The 12,476-nt window shown below is 41.4% G+C and overlaps 1 protein-coding gene across 1 annotated transcript; it reads left to right on the forward strand.

Annotated features, from left to right (window-relative positions):
- The first annotated feature begins 10,469 nt into the window (after window positions 1–10,469).
- Window positions 10,470–12,226, forward strand: LOC118928576 (DDB1- and CUL4-associated factor 8-like). Its single transcript, XM_036917942.2, is given in 2 exon segments — window positions 10,470–11,368; window positions 11,370–12,226. Coding segments are annotated over 2 exon segments (1,593 nt in total). The 3' UTR covers window positions 12,064–12,226.
- The last annotated feature ends 250 nt before the right edge of the window (window positions 12,227–12,476 follow it).

The raw sequence follows: 12,476 nt of genomic DNA on the forward strand, positions 1-12,476 counted from the left end.
TTTCTCTCCTCCATGTTTCCATAACTATATCCACTCCCACAGCCCCCAGTACTCCCTTTCTAATGGCCCTCATAGCCGATGACACCCCTCTACCCAATGAAAGCTCCAGTTCCACCCTCATACACCCTGTAAATCCCAAAGTTTGGGACATTACAAGCCTCCCTGTGGCTCTATGTCCTCCTGCCTCTATCAAATTACGTGACCCCTCTCAGTATATCTGTCAGGCCCAATACCCCCTAACCACTTCAGCCCTCATAGGCCTCCAACCCATCATTCAAGATCTTTTAAACAAAAATTACCTCAGACCCACTCACTCCCCATTTAATACCCCCATATTAGCTGTTAAAAAAACCAATGGATCTTTCCGCCTCGTCCAAGACCTTCGCCTCATCAACATGGCCATCGTCCCTATCCATCCCTTAGTCCCAAATCCATACACCCTTTTATCGCAGATCCCTGCCTCGGCCTCCCACTTCTCAGTCCTAGATCTCAAGGACACATTTTTTCTATCCCTCTGGACCCCTCCTCCCAAGATTTTTTTGCCTTCACCTGGACGGACCCATACACAAGACATTCTGAACAACTTACTTGGACAGTTTTGCCACAAGGCTTCCGAGATAGTCCCCATATTTTTGGACAGGTCCTAGCTCAGGACCTCAAACAGTTTCATCATGATCACTCTGAGTCCACCTTATTACAATACGTGGACGATCTTCTACTCTGCAGTCCCTCGTGGGAACAGTCTCAACTTGACACTGCCTCCCTACTTAACCTTCTAGCTTCCAGAGATTACTGAGTATCCCCCGTCAAAGCTCAAATCTCTTCCCCTTCTGTCACTTACCTCGGATTCTTTCTATCTCAACAAAGAAAGTCTATCACCTTAGACAGAAAACGGCTCCTCTCTGACCTGTCCGTTCCCCAAACCAAGACAGAAATCCTTTCCTTTCTAGGCCTGGCTGGGTATTTTAGAGCGTGGATCCCTAACTTCTCCCTGTTGGCAAGACCCCTATACGACCTCAGCAAGGGCCCCCCTGAAGAACCATTATCCTCCTCACCCCGACACTCCTTCATTAAGCTCCGTGGAGCCCTTGTGGAAGCCCCAGCTCTCCATCTTCCTGATTTGTTGAAGCCCTTCTCATTATACATTCATGAGAGGTCCAGTCAAGCTCTAGGAGTCCTAGGCCAATATTATGGCCCATCCTTTGCCCCAGCAGCTTATCTTTCCAAGCAATTAGACCCCACAATTTGGAGATGGGCCCCCTGCGTACGGGCATTAGCCGCTGGACAGCTCTTACAGAAGGAAGCTCATAAACTGACATTCGGGATGCCCCTTACCATTCTGTCCCCACATCACCTAAAGGATCTCTTAACCTACAAAAGTTTACAGACTCTCCCTCCCTCCAGACTCCTGACCTTACTGTCCTCTTTCCTCCAAAATCCCATTCACCCCCTTTGCCATCCATACCCGCATCATGACTTTTTCCTCCTTTACTGCTCCCTCGCTCTCTCTCGCTTTTTTTCCTCATTCCTATTGTCTTCCCCGCCACCCCAGCCTCCTTTGTATGGTGATTCAAAGCCAGACAGACTTACACACAGCATCAAACAAAAGTTACTGCCCTCATTGCCACATCAGACTGCCCTCTGAAAGGCTGCTCCGAGCCTTTATACCTCCACTTTCCTCCCTCCACCGAAGTGTTCTCTAGCAGCTACCTTTATTCTCCCTACCTCTGCTTCCTCTATGACCAAAGACAAGCCTGTTGCAGGCGATGGCCAGACACCTACAAAGATGTCCCTACTGGTCTTGCGCCATTCACTAAATGGGTAACTCCTGGTACCCACAGTATTACTCCTCCAACCCATTCTCTTCAATACTAACAAACCCCTTCCTGACCTGGCTTTGGCCCATTGCAGGCCCTATAATAATCATTCTCCTCGCCTGTCTCTTCTTGCCTTGTAAAGTTTATCAAATCCCAAGTTGGTAAAATCTCTAATCAAACTTTCAACCAGCTTTTACTCAGGAACTACCAGCTTTTATCCACAGAAGATCCCTCACCCTCACATGACCTCCTCACCACACGCTGAGATGGACCCCTCTCTCCGCTGGAAACTGTTCCTGGAAACAATGGCCACAGATGCCTGGCTTCTGGTACCCGTATCCTCTTGGCACCATTAGAATCAACAAGTCCTCGACCTATGGTTACAGGGAACCTTCATTGATTTCCAACCTGAAGAAGTCCACATCTACTCGTCCTTACTGTGGGGAGTCCTATCAACCCTTTCCTCCCAGTCCTCAAGCCCTCACTCCCTTCTCCACCCCCGTTCAGCAAGAAGCAGTCAGAGAGAAAGCAACGTCCACAACCCCATAGAGGAGAAAGGGGGGAATGAAGGGTCCCCACCCATAAGATGGCGAACCTCCTGCTTCTCTTCCGGGTCCTCGGTTCCCGCCGGCGCCACTTGAAGCCCAATCACCCCTCGTCCCCCTAATCCCAGCACCTAGCCAATAGCCACCAGCCCTGTAGAAGTAACACCACAATCACCCCATGCCCCTTCCTATATAACCCAGCACCTTTCCCTAATAAAGTAGAATTCTCTGGTGAATTGCTGCTGTGTGTTGCTCCTTTCCTTTTAAGTAGTGAATTTGAAAATAAGCTGGTGTGCAATCGCCAGATTAACCCCACTTGGCTGGCAGTCAATCGGCAACCACCAATAGAACTGGAAATTTAAGACAGCAAAAATCCAAGAATTCTGATTAAATATTTAAAATACTAAGACATTAAAAATAAACACTAAAACATCAAAAGTATTAAACACAAATGCTAAAATATTAAAGCAGAGAAAACAAATATTAGAATATACTGTGATATTGGCTTAATTAGGTAAGTGTGGGTAAAATTGTAGTATTTCCAGAATATCTCGCCTGGCCTTGGTACATCTGCATATCAACAGGCGTTCAGAGGTGGAGAGAAGTATGGCTTTAGTGCATTTGCATCTTTCCTCAGGGGTGGAGAAGTTCATCTCCATATCAATGGGTGATTACCTGGGCAACAGAGGGCTTATCTGTACCTGAGAGCTGAGGAGGAGGGCCAGAGTGGTTGCTGCTTGAGCAAAGAAGGAAGACGGCCTGGGAATGCAGTTTGTGAGCAATAAACGGGTTTTAAACTTTATTTCTCCCTTTGACTGATTTTGGTTTTTAGGGGTAATTTGCCCCAGGATTTCCTTTCCCCAGACTTACAATAAGACACTATATAACTTTAAAACTGCCTTAGGGTCCTAGGAGATGCTTAACACTGACAAGCATCCGAAACTCATCCTTTTCAAAATGAAACCAGAAATCACCCCTTCACATCCCACCCCATTCTATTCCTCCTTTCCTCCCTGAATCAGGGTCCCATAAGGTAGATGACTGAAATAACAATGTTCCGTATCTTTCTTTCACAGTCTTTGTACAGTAAGTAGATCAACAGCATGTCTAATTGGTCTGCAGTGAATTCAGTACATCTCTTGAATCTACTCTGTGTTGTGAATGACATTAAGTTCAAAACTAACTCATCATTTATCGGCAATATCCTGATAATCATTTAGTTGGTTCTTTATTTTCAACAAATCTTTACTCTGTGCCTACTCTGTTCACTACCAAAAGCTATACCTACAAAGATGAATCAAAAGCAGTAACCTACTTTCAGGTAACTTACTCTTGAGTAGAGGAAACTAGCCACATAAAAAAAGCATCATGAGTATTAGGTATGTGTTTATAAAACAATCCTTCCAGATAGAATGTGAGAAATTCTTCAAATTTAATTAATTTCAACATCTAACCTTGCCTCTATACAACTTAGTTCTTACCCTGAGAGTAATCACTATAAAATGTAAATCCAATCCTTGCTTAAATTATTTAAGTATCTATCCATCACCTACTATATAAAATCCAACTTATTTTCTTTATGCCCTTAGATGAAAGCTGCAATTCTCAAAGTGTGCTTGGGGACAATTTTCTCATTAAATTTGTTTTGCTGGGAAAAATTAATTCCTTTTATAAAAATACACTATTTATGTTAACATACAATGGGCTTCTTATTCTTGTTTTAAATAAGTTAATTAATAAATATTTAAATATTTCTCAGCTTGAATTTCTCATATGGCCAATATCAGTAGATTTAAATATAACTACTTTCTGATTCTCAATAATTTTTAGGAGTGCAAAGGTGTCCCGAGACCAAAGTTTGAGAACTACTGCAATGAAACATTCCAAGTTACAGGCTGGCCTTGACTCATGCTATTGTTTACACTTCCTCTGTGCTCCAAGTCATTTCCTTTTTCCAGAACATGTCACTGTCTTCCTTCATCCCGTCACAGACCATGTGTTCCTCTCCAACTGTTTCCCACACAGAAAAGGGACTGCGGCAGAATGAGGATGACGCAGAGGAGTGTAGGCATGCATACACAAGGGCCCAGAAGAAAATCCATGTTAGGCGGCTGTGGGCTGCTCCGTTGTTCTCCTTCAATGTTATTGCTCAAAGATCTTTCCCAGAAGCCCATCTGAGCCCTACATCTACCCCAAACCCAACTCTCCTGTCACTATTTTCACAAGGACCCTCTGTTAATTCAACTAGTATACATTTTTCTTTTTTTATTATTTGTTTATAATGGAAATTTTCTAGAATATAATTTTTTTTTTCTCTTTTGATTCCAAATGGCATCCTGAAGTTTCTGGGATTCCTAGAAATATGAATAGGTATTTCTAAAATCTAGGAAGCTCATTTAAATGTAAGTTTTGCCAACACCTTAAGAAACTGTCATAGAAGAATTTCTACAAATCTTAGCATGCACTTCATTCCATGATACTGGCTTACAAGTCTGTCTCCCCCAACAGGGTGTTATTTCTATAAGGTCAGAAAACATTATGTAAGGGAGGTAATATACCATTTTAGAAACAATTATCTCTTGAATCCTCAAACCCACTGAGGCAATCAGATAAAGGCCTCTCTTTGATTGCCACATTCAAAATCAGGCTGCCATATTGCTGGTCTGTAAGAGCTATAGTATATTATAGAGTTATAAGAGTTACAATAATGTCCTGAGATGCTTAAATGGCTCTGGAAAGTTTCTTCTATAAAACATCTAGAGTAGGAAGTTCCTCTTAGATTTAAGAAATAGCTTCTAGGAGAATTAAGCTTATCATTCAGCCATGTCTTAGAGTGAATTACTGTAATCTTTTAACCAGATTGCTTTCGCTTTAATAGCTTGGGTACAGATTATAGTGCTCTGGGTGATCCTCTCCTCCTAAGCTTCATATATACTTACAGGCCATAAGGTAGTGAAGCAAAAGTGAACTCTACTCTTCCTTGGCTGAACACACTTGCTGATCACAACAAGAACTGACTCCACTGGGACCTCCAATCTGCTGACCCTATCAAAGGAGCCCTCTTCATCTTCCTCCTCTTGTCTTTAGTTCCCTTTTCTTTATAGGTAAATTCCATGGTTCATTATTATAATCATTTTATTTTGTAGAATCTAAGCTCCTTTGCTCCCCAACTCTCTATTATCATCAACTACCAAAATAATTTGGAATTTAGATGAATGCAGATATTTTCCTGCTCCACTCCTGTTTCAAGTGTCTGTAATAGTTTAGAGAAAAACAAATATCCACACTGTCTCATTTTGCTTTTATGGTATGAAACCACAAGTGGACCCTCTCTGCTTCCAGAGAACAATTCCCCATTCCCCTATTGGACACATTCTCCCATTCTGTGAGTTGACTATTCCACAGCTTATACCTCAAAGATCCAGCACAGCTTTAATATTCCTCATGCATAGCTGACATCCTTCCTTCTTCATTCACTGGGAGAATGGAAGCCATTAGAAGAGAGTATGCACATTCTTCCACCACCAAATCTAAAAACCTACTTGCCTCTGTGCTAAATGTTTTGTCTTTCCTCCTGTCCCAATTCCTCTACCTGTGCATTGAATCCTATTCCCTCCCTTGAATAGTATTCTATTTCTCCTGCATCCTTTACTACTAAGTCATTGTCACAAGCATAAAACATCCTGTGATAATCCAGAGTAAAAAAAGTTCTGTTGACTCCATTCCCCACTGTACCTATCACTCCAGTTCTTTTCTCCCCTGTGCAACAAAGTCTGCTATAAGAGTTGTCTCTACCCACTGTCTCCACTTCTTCCCTCTCATTTCTTTTCCCATATGCATTTGAGGTTTGGCTTTTCCACTTCTGAAAAAAGAGACTGCTGGAATTTGGATAGGGATTGCACTGAATCTGTAGAGCACTTTGGGTAGTAGGGACATATTAACAATTTTAAGTCTTCTAATCCATTGACATGGGATGTCTTTCCACTTATTCGTTTGTGTCTTCTTTAATTTCTTACATCAATGTTTTATAGTTTTCTTTGTATAAGTCTTTTAGCTCCTTGGTTAACTTTATTCTTAAGTATTTTATTCTTTTTGTTGTTGTTGTAAAGGGTATTGTTTTCTTAATTTCCGGTTTGAATAGATTGTTGTTAGCTACCTTGATACCAAATCCAGACAGAGACACTATAAGAGAGGAAAACTATAGGCCAGTATTCCTGGTGGATATAGATGAAAAATCTTCCACAAAAAACTAGCAAGTCAAATTCAACAACACTTTAAAAGAATCTTACACCATGACCATCTGGGGTTTATCCCTGGGATGCAAGGATGGCTGAACATAAGGAAATCAATCAATGTTACACACCATATTCACAGAATGAAGGATAAAAATCACAAGATCATCACAATAGATGCAAAAAAACCAGTTGACAAAATTCAATACTTTTTCACGATAAAACAAACTAAGTATAGAAGGAATTAGCCTCAATTTAATAAAGGCCATATATGAAAAGCCCACATCTAAATCATACTCAACAGTGAAAACCTGAAAGCTTTCCCTCTAAGATAAGGAAAAAGGCAAGGATGACCACTCTAGACACCTTTATTCAGCACAGTACTGGAACTCCTAGACAGAGAAATTAGGTAAGAGAAAAATAAATAAAAGACATTCAAATTGGAAAGGAAGAAGTAAAATTACTGTTTACAGATGACATGATCTTACACAGAGAAAACCAGAGATTTCACACAGAGAAAACCTTTAGAACTAATAAATTCAGTGAAGTTACAGGACACAAAAGTCTACCCTTACATGACTCCGTGGGAAGTACCGGCAGATGAGCAGAGGGAGGAGAATAAATTTGGGGAACTCGTTTCCCTGGCTTCTCTTCCTGTCTCTTCTGACTTGCCTGAGGGATGGTACTGATAGCTCCTGCCAGGTCAAACTCCCCATGCTGCTCTGTCTCAGGTTTTCGACAACTGCTCTCTCCTCTGTCCCTTTAGGCCTAGGGCTATAGTATCTTCCTGTTCATCATAGTCCTGAGGTCCTGATCTTTCCCTCATGATTTCCTACAGCGTTCCCTCACCTTTGTAAAAAGTCTGCTTATTGAACTGCTTCAAACTGCCAAAGGGATACGTGTTTTTGGCCAGTAGCCCGACTATCCCACCTCACACTCACATTCAGCTCAACAGTAAATGCTCTAATTTCCACTTCCAAAATATATACCACACCACCTGCACTATCCTCACCCTAATTTAAGCCACCTTAATTTCTTATCTGGATTAGAGCAATAGTTCAGTACCTCTGCCTTCTCTTCCTATCCCATTCTATTCTCCACCCAGCAGCCAGTATCATCTTTTAAAAAAGTCACTTAGATATTGCCATTTTCCTGCTCACAAGCTTCCATAGAATGAAATAAAAATGAAAATCCTTTATGATGGCCAACAAGGCTCTGTTTAGCTGGCCTTTTTCTTCTTCCATTCCCATTGCCTGACACTCTCTTAATGCTTATTTGCATTGTTTCAGTCACAGTGACCTCCTTGCAGTTCCATGAACGCTTATAGTGTGCTACTATTTTAGAGCATTTGCACTCAGTGTCAGTCTATAGGGAATGTTCTTATCCTAGGTATTTGCATGCTCCATTTCTCTTTTCATTCAGCTCTCTACTTAAATCATCCCACAGAGGAGTCCTTTCCTGAATGCACTATCTAAAAGAACAACTTCCAGTCCACATCTACTTGTAAACCTTTATTTATGTCCATATATTCATCACTGCCTCATATGTATTATCTGTGTACTGACTTGTCTACTGTCCCATTTTTCCATGATATGATACACTCCATAAGTTAAGGGATTACTAGTTTTATTCACTACTGTATAATCAGGTCATAGAAAAGTACATGGTGCACAGAAATGCTGAATAGATTTTTGCTGAATGAATGAATTAATAGGAATGGAAATAAACCAAATGAATCAATTAAATTAAGAGCAAACTTAAATGAAAAGCCAATTCATAGTCAAAGTTTGCTTAGGGAACACATAGAAAAAAAAAGTCAGATTAATACATTAACATAAGATTAAAATGACCTGATTCAGCTCCAAACACTGGAACTGTTCCTTGCAAGGGGACAAAATAATTAATAAGGCTTCCTCCCCTGGACAATGCCAGGATGGTCATTCTAGGGTTTGAAGCTCTAGTTTTCCTGATTTTGTGCTCCATAGCTGAATAAGACCCCTTGATAAGGAACATTATATCTCTTTTTAAAAAACTATTATGCAATGTATTACACATAGAAAAGGGCACATAACTGTATATGCCAGTCAATAAATAATAAAAAGAGTAACAACATACCTATATTCAGGGCAAACTATAAATACTACCAAGAATTTTTGGCACTTCCTCTCTACCAAATGTTAATTTCCTCCTTTCCCCAAAAACTAATAATTATCCTGAATTTTGAGTCAGTTACCTCCTTGACTTTTTAAATAGTATTATTACATATGAAAACTATAAAGATCTGCATAAAAATGAAATTATTAACTACTCTCTCTCCCTTGTGTTTTCAGACATCACTGTGCTTTTGAGATTCATTCATGCTCATGTATTTAATTTTAATTCATTAATCCTGACTTGAACATTATTCCATTACAGCAATATATGCTAACTTACTTATCCACCTTACTCTTGATGGACTTTGAGGTGCTTCCCAGGCTGCTGTGATAGTTTTTATAAATTGCTATGAATATTCTTTTATGTGTCTTTCCGTTACTATTGGCCTTGGAACCATTCTCTCTCTTTAGAAGACTTTATACTTCCATGTTAACCAATTTGCGTTGATCTTACAATTACTCTGAGGGAAATCTTGTTTTCCTCATTTTGGCAAGCTTAGTCAGCAGTTTACTGTAGTCCTTCAAAAATTTCCTGACATTACCTCGGATAATTCATTTGGAGAAGCTCTGAAGTTAACACAGCAGTGCCAATTAGCTGTCTCTGAAGAGCTGTTTTCTGTTCCTAAAAGCCCTCCTAAAAAAACCTCTGACATATTTTGGGAGATATTGTGCTGATGTCCCCCAAGTATCTCAAATTGAATTAACTTTAAATAAATGCATAGAATCTTTGCTGGAAAAAAAAAAGGTTATGTTTCTATCTCAAATTGGTGAAGCAGTTATTCATTTCAGTGTCATTAAATTGACCAGGAGATTTCAGCCTTGATTACACTGAGGGACTAAATTACTCTTCTCACTAAGAAAGCCTGCCCCATGTAAGAAATACAATAACATCTGGGATTTGTCCCAGACCAAAGTACAGTGCAAACAGGTAAATATGCCTTCAGATAAATAATGAATATTTTCTAGTGTAAGTATGTCTAATGCAATATTTGGGGTCTACTCATACTGAATGTATGAATTTTTATCTAAAATGCAATTAACCAGGCATCATGTATTTTATCTGTGCTATTTCTACCCATTAAGAGCTCTCAAGGTTTCCCTCAAGCTGTTTGACTGAAGATAATTCTTGTATGTCAGCAACTCACTAGCTGAGATGACCTTAGCAGTTTTTCATTTCATTTGTCTATATGTTCATTTTATACTGTACATTATCTTCAAGCAAACCATTGAGAGTCTTATGACAACTGTTTTGCCTCAGGAGGATCACTTTTACTTATGATCTTTTAATAAGAATGTTTTCCAAAGTGCAATATATTTCAGTTTTCTAAACAACAGTATATGCAGCTGCTAACAGTATAAGAGGGCTTTGGGTGTGGGGCTCAGAGCCTACAAAATTCTGAGCAGTCTCAAAATAGACACCAGATGAGATGAAGTCTTCTGAACCTCATCAGCCACCATACTTGCACAACTGTCTTACATAAACAATGCCTGGTCCCTCTTCCTGGTTGGAATCTTGGCACTAGGCCTGCCAGCTTTCTCCACTGGTCCATCCCCATCTGGGGCGGGCCTGCTCCCTTCCCTGTTTCTGGGGCTCTAGCCCACTCCAGACGGACAAGCATCTTTAAGATGTCTGGTGACAGGCACAACACAAATGGCCTACCAGACTTAGTGAATAGAAGCTGGCCCAACAGCCCAGAGGGGTAATCTAATGTGGAGGCTACAATGGAGATAGCCTCAGACATTGAAATGAGCTTGAAATTGACCAGAGATGGTGGCAGAACTGGAGATGGTCGTGGCCCCAGCCATGTCAGCACAGAAAGTCAAGACAGAGATGCACAAAGTTCAAGTGAATACATCAACTGGGAAAGCATGGAAGACGCTGACCATTTCTTCAGTAATGAAAAATTCTTCCAGTACCACTTAAAAGTCAAAGAGCTAGGAGAGGAAATAGAGATGGAGGTGGAAGAGACAGAAGAGCAGCCCCAGGTACAGTGCAATGAAGCCAACCCTGATCAGTATTCATCAAATGAGGAGCAGGCCCTGGAGTACTGGGTGTCCTCCGAGACATGTGCCCCGCCTCACCCCCGCTGGTGAGTCCTTACTGCTCTTCAAGAGCAGCAACTAGGTTCAAGGCCCCGCTTTATATATGAGGCCTGTGGGGCAAGAGTCTTTGTGCAGCGTTTCCAACTGCAGTATGAGCTTAAAGGCCATAATGGTTGGGTCAATACTGTGCACTTTAACCAGCGGGGCACTTGGCTGACTATTAGCAGTGATGATCTTACAGTGACAGTGTGGGACTGGGTGTGCCAGCAGCCAGTACTGGCTTTTGAGAGTGGCCACACAAATAATGTCTTCCAAGCCAAGTTCCTTCCCAACTGTGGCGATTCCACCCTGGCCATGTGTGGCCGTGATGGGCAGATCCGGATTGCAGAGCTGTCTGCTATTCCACACTGCAAGAATACCAAGTATGTGGCCCAACACAGGGGAGCCTCCCATCAGTTGGCTCTTGAGCCAGACTCCCCTTTTAAGTGCCTAACTTCAGGGGAAGATGCAGTCGTTTTTACCATTGACCTCAGACAAAGCCAACCAGCTTCAAAAGTGGTGATAACAAAAGAGAGATCACAAAATAGGGCTGTATACAATCCCTGTGAATTGTGCCAATATGTATCAATTTGAAGTGGGTGGACAAGATCAATTTGTAAGAATTTATGAGCAGAGGAAAACTGATGAGAGGGAGAATAATGGAGTACTTAAGAAATTCTGTCCTTATCACTTGGTTAACGATGATTCCAAAGCAAACATCACCTGCCTTGTATACAGCTACAATGGCACAGAGCTCTTGGCCAGTTACAATGATGAAGATATTTTTCTCTTCAATTCCTCCCACTGTGATGGGGCCCAGTATGTTAAGAGATACAAGGGGCACAGAAATAATGCTGCACTCAAAGACATCAGTTTCTATGGCCCCAGAAGTGAGTTTGTGGTGAGCGGTAGTGATTGCAGGCACATCTTCCTTTGGGAGAAATCATCCTGCCAGATCATTCAGTTCATGGAGGCGGACAAAAGAGGCACCATAAACTGTCTGGAACCCCATCCTTACCTACCTGTGTTGGCAACCAGTGGCCTAGACCATGATGTCAATATCTGGGCACCCACAGCTAACACTATCACTGAGCTTATTGGGTTAAACGATGTGATTAAGAGGAACAAGCAGGAATGAGATGAAGATTTCTTACACCATACTAACCTGTATGACAGCCACATGCTCTGGCTCTTCAGGCATCAACTGGCACAGAGAGGTCATTGCCAGTGCTGAGGAGACCCTGGGGATGGGGTCGTTGGTACAGACTGGGAAGTGTCTTTCAGTATCTCAGATACATCCCAGGAGAGAGCAAGCCAAAACCATGTGCAGTGCCTGCCATCCTGAGGTCTCATACCTGCTCCAGCTAGATGTCATCTCAATAGGCTGGACTTCAGTTTAACTAGTAGATTTGGCTTTTGCCGCTTTTATGTTTTCCTCATCCCTTCCATCTCGTTCCTCTATTTTATTTCTGTCTTTCCTCAAATTCTTCCCTCATTCCTCTTCTCTCAATTGGTTTCTTTACTTCTGTTTCTTACATCTAGCAATAGTTTATGCCAATAAACTTTTCCTTTGTTCTCTTATGGTTCATCTCTGAAGGTCTCTAATTCATGTACACATATGTGCACATTCACACACACATACGCACA

The sequence above is a fragment of the Manis pentadactyla genome, chromosome X, assembly GCF_030020395.1.
Source record: "Manis pentadactyla isolate mManPen7 chromosome X, mManPen7.hap1, whole genome shotgun sequence".
NCBI classification, from domain to species: domain Eukaryota; kingdom Metazoa; phylum Chordata; class Mammalia; order Pholidota; family Manidae; genus Manis; species Manis pentadactyla.